General features: G+C 30.6%; 1 protein-coding gene across 1 annotated transcript in view; it reads left to right on the top strand.

Moving 5' to 3' along the window:
- Positions 1–18238, top strand: part of LOC142332888 (uncharacterized) — a 63094-nt gene that overhangs the window by 40305 nt on the left and 4551 nt on the right. Inside the window, exons 14-18 of the mRNA XM_075379579.1 lie at positions 954–989; positions 3275–3310; positions 5153–5197; positions 9375–9534; positions 17191–17337. Coding sequence (XP_075235694.1) covers positions 954–989; positions 3275–3310; positions 5153–5197; positions 9375–9534; positions 17191–17337 — 424 coding nt within the window. The remainder of the gene's footprint in view (positions 1–953; positions 990–3274; positions 3311–5152; positions 5198–9374; positions 9535–17190; positions 17338–18238) is intronic.

The raw sequence follows: 18238 nt of genomic DNA, 5'->3' as shown, positions 1-18238 counted from the left end.
TGTTTCACATGTGATAAGGCCGGCCATACAAGTAAAGATTGTAAGCATGAGCATCGTACATCCTGCAAGCTGCACGATCATGCGCCTGGAGGTTGGGGATGAAAGACTATCCCCATCTGTGTCAGGAATTATGTCTTCACAGAAACCTTATGATGTAATTGAGGGACAGCTCCATTGGGGAGGAATGGGAGGCATCGGTTTTTCACCTTCAAAGGTAGGGTGGGGACTCTTTTAAGATGCCATTGAAGGGAATGTAATAAAGGGAGTTCCCCACTATAGGCGAGGTATCAAGACCGGAGTCCCGGTGGGTGGATCCCTTTTGGGAGCTACCCATTAGAGGTATGGCAAGCAAGAAAAGACCGAGTCCGGGCTACATGGGCGTGATCTTGTGCCCTTCCAAGGTAGTTTGAGGTGCTGGCACCCCTCGAATCTAAGTTTATGCTTAGTTGCGGATCCGGATCCGAGGAGGGATGAAAATAAAGAAGAACAGAAATAACAAATAGACGAAGTAACTTGTGAAGTTAATAAATAAATAGAATCATTGCACAAAATATTAATTTGTAAAGTAAATTAGTTTATTTTTCTTTCAATATTATATGTAACTATTAAACAACGTTGCAGAAAATTCATATGGTTTTTAACGTTTGTTATTTAAATACATATCAAAGTAATATTGCCAGTTTAACAGGATGTTTTTTTTTAGTATAATAAAGAGTTCTTTTTTTTAATAAATTAGTCAAAAGAAATTTAGTACAGGTTGATAAATTTATGTTAAATAATAATAGAAGTACAATAATCCGTTTGTTTGTAAGGCGAGATATTATTTAAGCAGTTTCGTTATGTGATTTGACAGACGTGTTTTTTTTCTGTCTCTAAATTAAATTTCTCCAATAAATTAACAAGAAGATATAATATCTTGATATTATATAATATTTAATTATTCTTTGTTCCAGAATGGACCATATGGATATTTATGCATACTCTAGAGGGTAAGTTGATAAATAAGCTTATTTTATCGTAATGAAATACAATAAAATTTCTGAACAAAGTGATATTTTATGACAACATTATTATCAATTGTCTTTTGTCAAAGAATTAGTTAAATCCTATTAGTAAATTTAACATTCAAATCCACACTTGAACGGTAGATATATAAAAAAAAAATAAAATAAATATTGTAAAAAATAATTTTACACTTTTTATGGTCGTAATACATAGTTAATCAGGAAGAGAACAAACTGAAACAAGTACTGCTCATAAAGAATGAAAGTATTATGTTAAATAAATAGCCAGTGGGAATGTTTTTTGTCGCCAATAATGCACAAATATTTGTGTATGAACCGGCATGACTTCCCTGCTGCAAGTATTTAAAATCTGAAGTATATTACATATCATCAAAACTTCATCTTCCGATTAAAATGCCAACAGCTATGAAGTAATTGAATAAATAATATGTGATTTTAGTCTATTTCAGTGTAATTCTTCTGTGTCTCTACAATTGTTTTTGAGTACCGATTTAGGTCGAGTAATATAAATCCAATAAATAATGGTTCTTTACTCAAACCAACTTTACTGTAAAATCACGTAGAGTATCTTTGAAAAATTTTAAAACTGACATAATATTTCGTTCATTAAAATACTTTAATGAGTCATGAGTTACTTTCCAGATAAAAAAAAAAAAATATTATTGAATAATTATTACATCAATTCACTTATCAAAATAAAAGTCTGGTAACTGAAATTTGTTATTCATATTTCATAAACTTATTATGTTTTTCTTGCATATTAGGCAGATTTAATAAGAAGGATACTTATAGTAATAAGTACCATGATTCGACTTCCGGAAAATTTCGACATATCTTTGCGTTTAGAATCCACCAGACCACAAAACCACCTTCAATTCAAAAGTTTATATATACATACTGGTATATCACTTTCTTGTGGACCAGATAAATAACTGCCGTAATTTTGAGCCAATCACTTTCAAATTGATACATAAAATATAACCCCAAAATGACGGTCAAGTTCGTTAATGGGCAAAATCGGACCATGGGGGTGGAAATTGGGGGGCTTTTTCAAAAAATAAATATCTCGCTAAGTAAAATATCGTTTAAAGTTTTTACTACTATTTTTTTTTTTGATAAGGGCCTAAAACTTATTGAAGTAAAGTTTTTTGATATCACCAATCATTGGCCCACGCGATGGAAAAAATGGGCTTTGAAGACCAAACCTCCCTTTATACGCACAATATTGAGTCATAGGAAATGAAACTACCAAAGAAACAAGTGCAAATTATTGTCTGGATTCATATTTTTCATGAATTAGTGGAGTTCCAATGGCAGCATCATGTCATGGATGATTGTTTATAATACTGCGAAGCCTCTTATGATATTGAGAAATTATTGTTTGCCGTAAATCGACCGGAAATAAGTAAATTTAATTTATTTATGACCTATGGAATCGATAACACAACATAACCATGAAATAAAAAAAATGGGTGGCTGGTGTAATGCGCTTAAATAAAATCTTCGTTAGATTAATATTTACTTTTGCCTGCTCTTGATTAAACAGAATCGACTACAGATATAAAATTGGGCGAAGGGTATTTTTCATCTTCGCTTGTTGAACAGATTGCAACGTACGTATTAGAATACCGGTTTCTTTGGCAATAGGGGTTCAATTAACCAGAGGTCTCAGATGGTCGGCCTGAGTCTGTAGAAGACTACACACCAGTTATATGCCATACATATATCATCCTCATACCGTTTGGGCAGTCATTGGACGAAGGTTTCCTTCCACTTCACTTGTTAAACAGATTGCAACGTACTTATTATGAAAGAAAAACCAAATTTAATTTAATGTAAAATTATTTATGACTAGCCATAAGAATTACTGATATTGTTTTACCTCCTTGTACGAAGTGCAGGAAGTATTGTAATCGCGAAAATTTTCGGTATTCAGATTTCAACGTAAATATCCATTCTGACCATCGCTGATTCAATTTTGACTAGTTTCAGCATAAAAATATTAGAAGTTATTTATGAAATAAAATTTTATGTACTTTTCATTATAAAAAAAATGTGTATATGTAATGTAATAGGTGTACAACGAAGCCATGTGGTGTCCACATCATGTTTTTTTTTTTTTTTAAGTTTGAACCACATTCTATTAATTAGAGCAAAGAAATTTATTTTTAATTACTAACTAAGTCATATGTTAATGATGCAATAAGTATTTCATCTCAATAACCGGTTACCATTTAATAATTTTTCAGTAAATCTTGGCTGCAGAATAAGAAAAATAAGTTAAGGTAAGCATTATTTTAACAAAATGGTAAGTGCATAATAATATTTCTTTTCTATATTATAATAAATGTTTATCAGGAGTCCTCTGAAAATATTAAGTTCATAAACGGTGTATATTATACAAGTTAAAATAAAGAAAATATTTTACATAAAATTTTGTCTAATTACGTTCGGTTTTTTAATTGTTACGAAAAGAGTTTGCCTAAAATTATGCTCCAAATTCAAGGCAAGGAGTACTGCATTTTCTGAGAACATTAAAAATTAATCAACATATGACGCTGGTAAATTTAATATGACTGAAGAAATTGAAAAAAGTGATCCCGCAATTGTATTGCAATTAATATTGAACATTTCTTTTTATGGAACTAGTTAAATAATAGTAAAAACCCATTTGCGATCTGTTGAAAACAAATTAATTAATAAAAGCAAAAAATAAAATAATAACGATTAAAACATATTCCACGTTAATAATTATTGCTGATTTTTTTCTGTTTTTTTTTTTTTTTTTTGTAAATTTATCTCGATGATATTAAGAAATAAATATAATAAATAATTAAAAAAATAAATGCACGTAACTGTGACTAAAAAATAAATCTGCTAAGTGATAATTGAGAGACGGCACTGTAGACCTCTCTTTTTAAATTATTCAGTCAAATTTAACATCAAATTTTAATGTTTTATCGTATTACTAACAACTACAGAAATAAAATATTGTGGAACGTCTTTTATCGATAAAAATTAAGGACCATACTGCGTCGGAAAAAAGAGTTTACACTTAGGTGTATAAAATAATTTAAAAGTGGTTAAAGGATTGATTCTTATTGTGGCAGCACCTCGAGAACCTGAATTACACAAAGTTTATTTTATCACCTGTAAAAGATTAGACTATATTTCAGTATTATCAAAACTGATCTAACAGTATCTGGTTTCCAGATACTGATTTAACAAAGTTTTCAAAATTGTTTCCAATCTTCTCGAAAAAATTCCGGCAATAGTCTCTGTTGAAGACGCTGATCGAATTGGAAGACCACTTAAACTAAACGAACTGAAGCTGCTTGATATTTCGGATGATATCACTAAAAGTCCATCAAAGCCAATGCGTAAGTTAGCACAGCAGCGACATATTAGATTGGCTACCATAAAGCAGTAAGAAAACAACTAAAACATTTCCCCAACAAAATGATGTGTGTAACTGAAAACTACAGATCATGCCAAAAGACTAAGTTATTGTCAATGGTTTAAACGATTTATTGACCAAAATTCCGTAGGTGTCCTCGACGTAATGTTTTTAACAGATGAAGAATGGTTTCATCAGGGAGGCTATATCAATTTACAAAGTACAGGACTGTGATCGAAAACTAACCCCCATAAATTACGTGAAAAATCTTTACACGAATCGAAAATTGGAGTCTGGTCGGTGTGAATGGAATGTTTATTGTTGGTGCTGTCTTTTTTGAAAATGCTTTTAATAGTGACCAATATTGTGCTGTTTTAACTCCATTATTCAGTTATCAGAAGTGGAAATCAATCACGGTTATTTCCGACAAGACGGCACCAAATGCGTACAGCTTATATTTAAATGACTTTTTTATTGTAACGAATAATTTTGATGGATTTGTGACCTGCACGTTCGCCCAATTTGAATCCCCCAGATTACTTACTCTATCCCACCGCTTATTGTTTACTAGTTGACCAGATTACAACAAATATACTAGGAGTATCATAAATAAAAGTTTTTAAATGTACTCTTCAAACTCATCAGCAAAGTTGTAGTGCGACTAGAGCACCGATAATAGTTCATTGTATTGTTCAGAATTCTAACTCATTAATTTTTGTTTATGTTTCAGAAATTCAGAAACAGAAAAAGAAATATATAAGAAAATTGAAATCCCGTAAGTGTTTTTTTTTTCAATAAAATACTATAAAAATAGAAAAATCTGTGAAGTTGTATATACTGTCACATATTACTTTCATTATTTAAGTTAACGTAAAATAGAGTTTATTTCTAATTTGATTAAACAACGTAGGTAGCGATTTTTTTGGCCACATCGCCTCCCAGTGCAAAGGGCCTGACAGGAGTAATAGATGTTATAATTGCGGTGGTAAGGATCTTCAAAAAGCGAATTGCTCTGCGCTCTGTAGATGTGTTGCTTGTGGTGTGGTCGGTCATTGGGTTGGGAGTAGGGACTGCCGTCAATCTCCCCCAATTCTGGAAATGAGAGGTTTCAGCAATTTATTGATGACTTAGAGGTGGAGCTGTCGAGCATCTGAACTTGTGCGGATGGGCGACGGTGATGAAGCACAGGGACTCTGGACCCCTGGACCCTAAAGGCACCTCCTGGGGCCGCGCAATGCTTAAACTGCAGGACCGACCCCGAAGGAGGAGAAAAGGTGAGATATGAGTTTTAGTCGGTAGGGTGCGGATACACACAGGCTCTTAATAACATCTAGCCGAACCCGTGTGAGTCCGACACTCCTCCATCCAAAAAAAACAAAAACAAAAAAAAACATAATCTTTCAACAATGGATTTTGATTAAAACAAACGGTTCTTTCATTTTCCTGTTTAGCCTCCGGTAACTACCGTTTAGATAATTCTTCAGAAGATGATATGTATGAGGGTAAATGAAGTGTAGTCTTGTACATTCTCAGTTCGACCATTCCTGAGATGTGTGGTTAATTGATATCGGTATTCACCGAGCGTCTTAATTTTAAATCGATTCTTAACGTTTTGCGCGTGCATATAATCCGATTCAGAGATGTTTTGTTTCTTTAAATCATCATAAAACGCTTCGATGGGCGACATTTGTGTTTTGTCGACAGTTGCCGATTTAATGTATGTATATGGATAAAAATACCTATATTGAATTTACAAATTTAACATATTTATTATTTTATTTTATTATCGCGATCGACAATACGAGTGATGTGAATCGTAACCGCATAAATTATGAAATACTACTGGAATAAATGTTATGAGTTTACATTTTAAATTGCAATTCTACCACTAGTATGAGAATAATGTCTCACACGATACTCGTCACTATAAAACTCATCACCACATATAACACTTTAGTACCTTTTTGAAATCTTTCATCGTCTTCTGCAGTTATAATTAAGGATATTCCGTATAGTAATTTCTTTGAAAAATAAAAGTATTTTTCACATAAATCATTGAGAATTCTTTCAATGACATTATACTTAATTGCTTGGGCTGTGTATAATGTTGTTGAAACAACACACCCGTTTTCATGTATTATAACATAACAATATCCAATGGTTTATGAATGTCTGTTTTGGGTTCAGGATTCGCGATATGATTTGGAATGATAAACGGACTCGAAATCTGTGTATATAACAAAAGGTGCACGTAAAGTTGAAGGATAATCTCTATATGATACAATATTACAATATCTTCGTTTCTCTCTCTCACCAATTCATGCTTTCGACATTCTAATTCTCTGATCCTTTCCTTGCTTACAGTCTTCTATATGTATTTCAAATCTTTTTTCGCTTCGTTTTCACTCCATTTAAAACAGTACAAATAATAGGGACAGTATTCACACATTCTACTGCTTTTATTCAAACCATCCATCAGTCTTGAGCCGTTATATTTATTTCCCATATGTATTTCTGTATAATGACTTCGATTTAGTTCAACATACCAACAACCAAATCACAACTTTTCTATTATATTATTATTACTAGCTTGTTTAACATATATATTATTAGAATTAAATGATTCTTCATCTCATTTGATATCATAACAGAACACATTTACACCAATATCTGTGTTTTGAGCTAAAAATTTATCAATATCTTTCACGCAAACTGGATCGTTTATTCCTTTCATGTTTAAATGATTTTCAAGTTTTTTTATAGAACGAAACTCGATAATTGTTTCTACTTTGAGGGAATAGGTGAGCTAAAATGCACCACAAGAAATATTTTTCATCGTCATTTTTTATATTTATTACAGAATGTTTCTTTCTTAAAGCTTTTAGTAACGGTAAAAATGAACTGTTTCTCCATAAAGTGGATCGAATTCTGATACAGAAAGATCCAATCTCAATAGTTTAATTATTACCCGACCGCTTTCAGTTTTAATAAACCTTTAGAAAGATTCATTAATTTTTTCATAAGGTTCTAAATACTGTTCGTAAATTGGCTTGATTTTCACAAACATTTAACGCATATCGAGTACTACTATGTAAATTGACTTCACAGAAATTGTAATGATTATCTACACATTTCTTCTCCACAACAACTATATAATATTTAATATTATTTCCTTTATATTTTCCTGCTTGGCATTTTTACCTTCGCTTTCATAGATATTAAAAATTCATAAATATCTATATGATTTTTATTGCTAACATTCCACTATTGTTTTAATAAAGAACCACCCAATTCTTGTTTTTCATTTGGAATTTCAATACACAATACCAAATCAGAAACTGAAATTTTTTTTAGTTTGTGTTTCAATTTAAAATACTGTTCAGTTAAATCTTGAAAACCACTATCAATACACGATATATTGTCAACAAAAAGTTGTATTTTTTCCGACTTTAAATCTTTAAAAATCTCTCTTGGGTAAGCCTTGAAAATAATCTTATTTATATATTCACACATTAATTTAATATTAATATCATTGAAAGAATACTTCTCATATAAACGTTAAATATCATTTTGTATGTTACGTAAAAATGTAATTAAATCATATTCCTTAAATGAATTTATATTTCGTTGGATAATTTTTTTTTTATAATTGGTTAGATAATTTTTATATTAAGTTCAGGCGGGTTAGAATTGTTTGATAACTTAACTCGTTCGAATTTCAAATTTTTTTGCTTTCTGATTAATAAATTTTAATTTTATAAATTAATATGATATTTCTCTTAACATTTACTATATATATTTACATATAGATATCAAGGGTTAACGATATAAAGAATGATTGACACCTGACGTCATGTTATAAGAAACGGGATTCCCCATGACATCATCAGCGTTCTATATAATAAAATACAATAGGTAGAACCTCATGGAGCATCTGAAGCATATGTTCTACTATGAATTTTTCACTAAGTCACTGTTTCAACATGTAAATTTAACGTGAATACACATTCATCATTGAAAATAGCCGTTATTTCATGTATTTGAATAAACCCGTGAAAAAAGACGTCCAGCTTCAATCATCAATTTCATATTTGGTTCTTTGTTGTAATTTTTGATGCATCTCAAACCCGTGTTCTGCTATATATTTTGCAGTAAATCCACTCTTTCAGCGTGTAAATTTAACTGCAAACCTTGGAAAAAATACGTTGAGGTTCTGCCTCAACTTAACTCAAGGGGTCAAAGATCAACATGACGATTGAACCTGGACATATTATACTATTAATTATACCATTAATTACAAGTTTTTACCTATTTTGGATGCAGCACCCTTTTCTAGATTAACTCTCAATTGAAAGTAACGATATATTACTTTTCCTGGGCACTCTTTAAATTTTTTTTTTTAATTTTAGTCATTTAATTTAATATGTTATTTGCATTTTTACTTGAATGAAATTCTTAGAACGTTAAATATTTTGAACAATATATTTTTTTTTAAATCTCCCAAACATGGTTACCGCTGATATAATTAATAAGTTATTAAAAAACTGAAAATCCACCTTACCAACAAATTAAATATGTGTCTCTAGATTTTCCAGTCCATAGACCATCATCAGGAGAATATAAAATAAAGTCAAAAAATTAAAATGATTAAGCAGTTATGACCATTTGCTAGTTCAACTACTATACTAGCAAACAGTCATTACTGCTTAATCATTTAAAATTTTTGACTTTATTTTATTGTCCTGACGATGGTCTAAGTACTGAAAGATCTAGAGAGACACATTTAATTTGCTGGTAAGGTGGATTTTCAATTTGTTAATAATTTAGAAAACATACAAAAATATAATTATCATTTTTGTGCATAATACATCATGAGCCTTAACTTGTGTGTTTAATAGTAAATAAAAATTGCATAATATCCTAAGTTTTGTTTATTCTCACGTTTGTTTCAGATGTACTTTACGTTTAAATACCAGAAGTACAGTGAACAATTTTTTTAATCGGCTAACTCCAATTTTAAATGTAAATGAAGAAAGTTGGTTAAAATTCGAAGCAGATTCCAAAGTACAGTTTGAATTACAGTTTTCATATATATGTAAATTTATTAGCCCTGTAAGTATATACTTATTCAAATGTACATATGTAGCAATTAAAAACGGAAAACCTATAATTGTAAGAATTTAGGAAAAGAAAAATATGAAATATTTCTTTCAATCACGCACTCGCACACACGAATGTGTATATATATATTTTTTTTTTATATATATATATATATATATTTATATGCGCGTGATTGAAATATATATATATATAGATAGATACATTAGACGGGGAAGTTATATAACTTTGTGACTACCGAGATCTTGGCCCTCGACAAACTGCTACGTAGGAGGAAATTGAAGTAGAAAATTGAAATATTTGAGAACGCATGTAAAGAAGATTTATATATAAAAATTATTCTACTCTTTGAGTAAAATTTATAGAAACAGAACTTAAGGTGATCATATCTCGCAACGATAAGATACTGTGCCAAAATGAATTGGCATCAATGCTCCATATTCAAAAACCATTTTCACAAATTTCATTCAAATCCTTCCCTCCGGTTTGAAGATATTAATAAAAAGAAAGGAAAAAAAAATAAAAAAAACATTTATACATGTGTAGGTAAATCATTCTGAGAATTTTGAATACTAAAATTATAGATACTTTTTTTGTTTTTATAATGTCATGATCTGCCAAAACTCTGAGATGAAACATTTAACCCGATAATCAAACTTTCACTTGCATAGTATAATGTAACACCAAATGCTGTTATTATTAGTTGCATTAATGTTATGACTCGTATGCTGTTATAGCTAAATAGTTCAAGTATATAGTCAGGAAATGAAAAATATTAAAAAATGTAGATATACTATCTGTCAAAGCCTGCACTTAACTGGGGCAAGTAGAATACTCCATCATTTTAACAATCGTTACCACCGATATATCACTATTACAGCAATCAAACAGGTTAAAACAGTTTCTGACAGTGATATCATTTTATTAAAAACAAACTCCACACCATTTCAGTATAACGAAGCATTTTATATAACTATATTAATGTGATGTTAGTTAATTTACTGTTTGAATAGAAAATAACAATTTGCTGAATTATCAGTAATGCTCGGCGATTACTCAATTGGATTACCATGATTTTATTATGAGAGTGGGTCACTCAGGAACAACATATGAAATATATTTTTTTTAAATTATGACAGGTTGTTTAGTAAGGAAGACAGTTTTGGAATGAAATTCGTTAATTTACTTGACTTGACACGGAAATGTCAGTATTCTGATCAATCTTATTTTGTTAGACTAAACTATGTAAATAATTTTAAAAAAATAAAACTCGAAGTATATTTACTGTGAAAAAACCACAAACAATACGTTTCTTAAGTTAAACAAAAATTATATAAATGTTATTTTATAAACATAGATTAGTATCAGTGCAACCTGTGCCTCGAATACATCCACTGGTTTTATACTAGATTGTTGATAAAAGCCGGGTTTTAGTAAAGTTTGTACTATGGTTTAATACTTTATCTTAATTTGATAATAAGGTATAGAATGCAGTATTGTCCGGTACTGCATCGTAGAAATAATATTATGAAATCAAATTTTGTCAACGATATAAGTCATTATTCTTTTGTTTTATATAAATCAGTAAATACAAAATATCTTTTGTACTCGATTCGTTGCAGTGATTTGCTTTGATGAATTGCTTTTAAAATAAATATTTTACTGTTCGATTAATTACTTTATAAAATATATGTGACTACACGGTACCTTTAATTGAGTTAAAACACTGATGGAAATGTCTACCGAGGCATTTGCTTCGGTGAAATCCTGACGTATGTCAAACTAATGACTAATATCAGTCAGAGGATCAATAAGACGAACTTTGATTTAGGCCATCAAGGCTAGAAACGAAGGAAGTGGTGTGGTGATAGGAATCGTTACAAAAGAGTTTATAAATATTACATAACAGTAAGCTAATTCCAGTAAGATTTTATAATTTTTTTCTCAGCAGAACAAAATTGTTTTCAGTCTGAAGTCAAGAGATTAACTTCTCTCACTTCTTTAAACAAAAACCAAGTTTAAGTTTTAGATGTAGTTAATGAACAGATTTCTTTAATATAGTGAGATCATTTTGTCGTGTACATCATGATACCACACACTATAACTCCACGTTTTACTATAATACAGAGATACTCACATTTCATTTGAGTCATGGATTGTAGTTATGCACAACTGGTAATGTGTTACAGCAAGTGATGGAAATATCCACAATTTTCTTGAAGGCAAACACTTCACACTACAGTTTTTTTAGATAAATTCCATTATTCCTGATGTACTGTAACAGATGTCAAAACATATGGTGTGAAGGGTTTGGACCTGCCTTCAGGAAACTTGTGGACATTTCCAAAACTTCCCGTAAGACGTTACCAGTTGTGCAAAACTACGAGTACGTTCCATGAATCAAACGATATGTATATCTATATTATAGTCCATAGTGGAGTTATAGTGTATAGTGCATGATAAATAGAACTTACTATATAATATCAGAAAATTGACTTTAATAGAACCCCAATAGTTTTAGTTAAACATAAGACGTTAATTAGTGATAAAACCAGATATAAGCGAGAAAAGTACATAATATCAGTGAATTGTATATTTCTCTTGTTATCGTGCCTTTTAGTAGAAAAAATTACACAAACTGTACTCACTGAGAATCAAGAAATTATGAATAACAATAAAAAGGTGTAACAATGTATTGGTTGCTGAAACATTGTTGATTAGTTTACAAAAACAACTTTGAGAGCAGTTATAACGCGTGGTTTATCTTAAAAAAATATATAAAAACGATTCAAAAAGAAGCATCACATTAAAGAGATGATGTACCATATTCTTTCTTACGAGTGGTAACCATTATTATGAGCGGTAACCTCTCTTATGATTACATACCGACGGCTACGGTTTTAGATTTTTGATTTAAAAATTAATCAAAATACTCAGGTTTAGATTGTAAAGAAAACCCAGTTCCCTTAATAGCATATTTAAAGCTGAGCAAAACATGCATATCATTACTTATGCAAAATGTGCGTAGAGTTATTTTTTTTAAATTTATTATGCATAGGCATAACCATGGTGAAATGCTTGTACTTCCCTGGCTCATTTAGTCAAGCGAAAAATAATAGGTCAATTTCAGTTGGTTATAATAGTATTGCGCGGAAAAAAACCATGTTTGAATGGTGGCATGAGGGCTCTAATGAATGAGTGTTTGAACCAATGAACGAGTGAGGAACTGGCGATTCAAGGTCTGGATGATCTGTGTTAAAACTCCAAAATTGTAGAATGTGTGTTCGAGGTTGTTCTAGTATCTTTTGTTCCCTATTTAAGCTCTGCAATCAGTGCGAGTGAGTCAGTTGAGAGAGTAGACGCATTTGAGCTAGTTGAGACCAAAATCCCGTAACAGTAGCAATCTAAAATGGATATTAGAAATTTATTTGGCAAGAAAGGTATGTATCTACATTATTTTCATTTGAGTCGATGAGTTGCTAAACCATCTAATTAAAGCAACCTAAAATTTTCAAGAAATGCGAAGAATGTTTTTTTTCTCCTAATAATAGTGATTTTGATGTGTCTTTATTACTGAAATTTTAAGAAAAATTATACAATACTAAACAAGGAAATAATTACAAGTATACCACACTCCAATAATTTTAAATAACGATTGAAAATTATAATTAGCTATTTTTGCAGCAGTTTTGCTTAATTAGATGGTTTTGAATTTTGAAATGTTTGATTTTATAGCTGCTTCTGCTAGTTGCAAATAATAAAACAAACTTGTACAAACTACTGAAGGTTTATTAAAAATACCATCATTCAATATTAAAAAAACATTAAGAGTTCGATAGCTAATTAGTAAAGAATGGTTCAAAATTCATAATAGTCCAATTTTTGTTGTGATCAAGTTCAATCACTACAAAAGTGTTAAACACAACACAATCTGACAGAAAATTTTCTAACCTCAATCAGAACCATTTGGTTCACATTAATTTCAATCTGTATACTGCCACAGCCTGTTAGATTTGATCATTCCATCAGTTTCTTTGTGTTTTTCCACTTATTCCAATAGTACACTTTTGTAGAATTGAAAATAAAGACACATTAGTAAGTTTTGAAACCCATAAACTCATATTTCGGTTAAGAATATTTTTCACGAACGACAAAGATTTTTTAATGATTTTCAAAACGCTGTAATTTTGTGAAAAATTATTTAATGGAGGCGATTAAAAAAAAAAAATTTAAACTTTAAGTTTCTAGTAGAAATTCCAATCAGAAGCTTAAATTCTTAGATGCTTTAATTTTTTGCGAAGTGTAGTAGTAGTTATTTATTTTCTTTTAGGAAGACAAGAAAGGAAGCTACCTGATAAAAGTAGTATCGAAAGTGATAGCGGCGGAGAAGAGAAATCGAAACAGAATGTTGGTGAAAAATCAACTGGATCTTCACTACTATCTGGTTCTGGTGTACAGGATCAAAAATGTTTGATAACGATGTGGGTCACCGACTTGGACGTTCGTTGAGTATGATCTCATCTCGAAAAATGAAATTTTTAAAAAACCCTTTGTCACCAACTACATTTAAAACTATGCTACGGATGCCGTGCAATTAAAAAAAAATTAAATACAGCTGGTTGGAGGATAATGCTTCTCGGCTGGCATACTACAAGAAATTAAAGGGCGCGTTGTGCATTTACTGTGTATTGTTTCCACCAACTAATGTGCATGGTCTTTTGGTTTCTTTCATAGTGAGATCAATTACTCGCTATAAAGACATCTCGAATTTGTGAAATCTCACAAGTCGTCTTAGTGGTACAAATCGGCAGCCACAGCAGAAAAATGTTTAGTTGAAAATATAACTGTTGATGTACAGCAGATTTCTGTCCACCAACAAGAAAATTTTTGAATCAGTAATTCGATTGTGATGTTTTGTGGTGTACATGACCTAACTTTGGTGTATTTTAATGTGTTTTTGAAGACTTGATGAAACTCAAACTTGACGCTGGCGACCACATTTTAAAAGAGCACAAAAAATCCCACTTGCCACCATGTATTCAAAATGAAATAATCAGTTTATGTGGCGATGTCATTGGAGACAACATCACTACTGACAAAAATAAAGCATGTGCTAACAGTATCCTGGCAGATAAGAGCAATGGCATATTAGGGCTCAGAGCACCTGAGCAACTTTCCATTGAGGTTAGATTTTTGACGATGAAAAGATGATGGTTTGTGAGGAATAGTTTTCTAGTTTTTGTAGAGTTGACTGACATGATGCAAAATCTGTAGCATCTGTAATTAACATCTTTGTAGAAAAGGTAGGCCTTGCACAAGAAAAGAGCATTAGACAAGGATACGAGGGGTGTTCCAGTATGGCAGGGAAGGATGGTGGTATCCACCAGAAAATTATTCAACAAGAGAGCATTATACTTTTTCTGTGCTAATCACAAACTGATCTTACTTGTAAACAGCTCAAATGAAATAAAAGTGATACAACATGCGGCCTCCACATTAAAAGAAATAATGTGATTCTTTGGAGAATCAACCCTTCAATGAAAATGCATACCAAATATACCAATGCTCTGTGAAATCCATTGCTCTCAAAAATAAAAAAGTATTGCCACATTCAAGAAACATTATGTGCAAATTCTTATGGCGCTTGAGAAACTGTCAGCAGATGGAAACAATGCAATGAAAAAAGTGGTTTTTAAATGCATTATGTTGCTACAAAATCAGAAATTCATTGTTAGTGTCTGTCACAGCAAAATATTCGGAACTACTGCAACCAGTTGTACATGCTCTTCAGTCAAGTATGGATTTACTTTAGTGTGGAAATCACAAAAAACATCATTGACATGAGAAGACATCGTGGAAATGCGGTTGTTGAAAGTGAAAGTGTGATAGCAGAGGCAGAAACAATCGTTGAGCATCTTGCAACAGATTTCAATATGCCACAATTTATAAATCAGCAAAAACATCGTACGAATCTACCTGCATAGACTCCTGGCAGGTTTTGAAGAAAATCACTAATTATTCCATAATAATTCATTAATAATGTCTCTGGAAGAGCATTTTTCTGAGCAGTACTTTGTTTACATTACACCCTCACGTAATGCTTATATGACATATTAGTATTTGTTAAAAAACTACAAGTTTTTTAGTTACTACAATTTTAATGATTTCTTGGTGAAGCTGTAGTACAACCAATGGAAAGGAAAAACTGTGACAAATGCCAAACTGAAGGATGTAGTACTAGCTGAAGTAGTTAAAGAAATCCAATTGTGCTACCTATCCATAAAATGGATGCTACTTATCTCACTTGCACAACATTTACTATCGAAAGATCCTTGAGCACCTGATGCAGGACAGAAACTTGGTTACAGACAACAATGACAGAAAATCGGCTTTCAGTCTTTGCATGATGAGTGTGCATAAAAAGAGGGTTCTGGAAGCTAAAAATAAATATGAGAAAGAAATTTTATCAGAATTAATACAGAACTCTCTAGGCTAGTGCTGAATTATGATGTAGATAGGTTCGAATAGCATTGCAATAATTACTTTTGGTGTTTTCAAATGTTCAAATAAAACCATTTTTTAACAAAAAACATTATTATATTTTCCCCACTGGAGAAAATCTTGGCTACTGCCTATATTATTATGCAACTGCATTTCCCATCTTGTTCCCAGATGTTTATTTTTTTATAAATAAAGTAATAATATTACATGTTTTGTAAACAGTGATGATTTTTTTTGCCCTTTTTACATATAAATAATTAAGAATGAGGATGTCTTGAAAAGATTCATGTATTAAATGAGATAGATAACAATTTAACAAGTAACTACATAAATCTAATTTCATGGTAGTGTTAGAGTAATATCATAAACCCTTATTTATTAAGAACAAATTTTATTCTGTTTTAACCTCTCAAATATCAAAGTACTGACTACTCTTTAAAAGTACTAATTTTAGTTTGATTATATGTTCTCTATGTATTTTCTTTGATAACTTTATCTCGTAATTGTATGTAATAAACATACTGCTACTTTTAGGGTTTGGTTAAAAAGTTTATATTCAGTTTATGTAGTTCTAAACGTTTTAAAATTCATGTGAAGTTTCTAAAATTATTCATGAAGCCCAAACCAGTCCTCAACTGATTCCTTAATATCTAGAAGAAAAGCATGTATTTGAGGTGGTTAAACATTAAATAAATAATGCATAATTAATTTAATAAATACAAAAATATTTATCGCTAATGGGCTGTTTCTATCCTGATAAATATATGTCAATTTCCTGAAGAAATTATTGATTAAATAGATGGATACTGCATGAAGATCTTTGGATGAACTTGTTTTGTGTTCAACATGAGAATTCAGTGCCTTATCTACTACCCACTGTTACCTTATCTGTGATCTAAACTAGGACTGTAGGTTCCATACTTAAACACACATTACATATATATTGTGTATATTTTATAAACACAACTTTGTTATATGCAGTCATAAATTATTAGATCAAATGCAGCTATTGTTTAAAGAATGTGTTTATTTATTTTATTAATTCCCATGACCATTAATTTTGTTTTTTAGGTGCCTTATTTAATATTTTAATTTACATTTATGTAAATATCCTTTCATTATTTATTTCTAATATATAAAACTATTCAGTTGCAGGTCTTTTCAAACAACAATATTTTACAATACAAAATATTAAACTTCACCGTCAGTGGCTATCATTTTAAAAAAATCAAAGAATGTAAATCTAAATTTTTTGGTCTTACATACTGTTTGCAACATCAAAATATTGACAATTATGTAAGTTTTGAATATCTAATTAACTTTCTCATCGTGGTTAATAGCATTATAACAAAATTTTTACCTGTTATGATTTACATTGTATATTTTGTGTAAAAAAATTTAAAAAATACTTCCCATTTAGTAAACTATTTTATTTAGATAGTACGAACTATATATGAAAATGTTCATTGCTGTTAAAAAAAAAAACAGTGTCCTATTCTTTTAAAAAACCAATCGATACATTTTAAAATTTTCTTTTATCCATTGTCACTCAATAGACATTGATGAAGATTTAGTAGCGTATTCATTAGAATTCGGTTGGTACAGTTTAATACATTTTCATTCCTCCATTTATGTGGTATTACAATGAAATTATTGATTTTATTTGTGATTATTCAGTATTGTAATAAAATGTATGCAATTTGCTCACAATATTGGTATCAATTTATCTATGCGATATGAATTATTAATAAATGGTGGGAAAAGAGACAATTCCCGCAGTTCTTCAAAACTGTTATTGGAAAAAAAAAACAAAACCAGTTGTATTAGTAAACATGCTGGGACAGGATACATACTCGTGCATCTATTGTGCACAATTCCTCTCAAAAATTTTAAGAGGCTCTTGATAACCATGTGCATGGTTTAGGAGCTGCAAAAGTAACAAATTTAGTATACCTCACATATACAATTCAGACGATGATTTGAATTATTCAAATAATAGTTAAATAACCCATAATGACTTTTATCCAGATACATGGCAAGAAGGTCTTTCTTGTTAAACATGCAGGAAGAGATTACCAAATTATAGCTCTAAAAGAAAGTATTGTTAACGGATCATTTAGTATGTTTTTTATCAGTGATCGTTTAGCAGTGAATAGAACAGTGCCTGCCCGATCAGTAAATTAAAACTAATTAAATT

The sequence above is a fragment of the Lycorma delicatula genome, chromosome 12, assembly GCF_047948215.1.
Source record: "Lycorma delicatula isolate Av1 chromosome 12, ASM4794821v1, whole genome shotgun sequence".
Lineage (NCBI taxonomy): Eukaryota > Metazoa > Arthropoda > Insecta > Hemiptera > Fulgoridae > Lycorma > Lycorma delicatula.
Note: the sequence above shows the minus strand (reverse complement) of the source record. Positions and strands in the feature narration are given on the sequence as shown.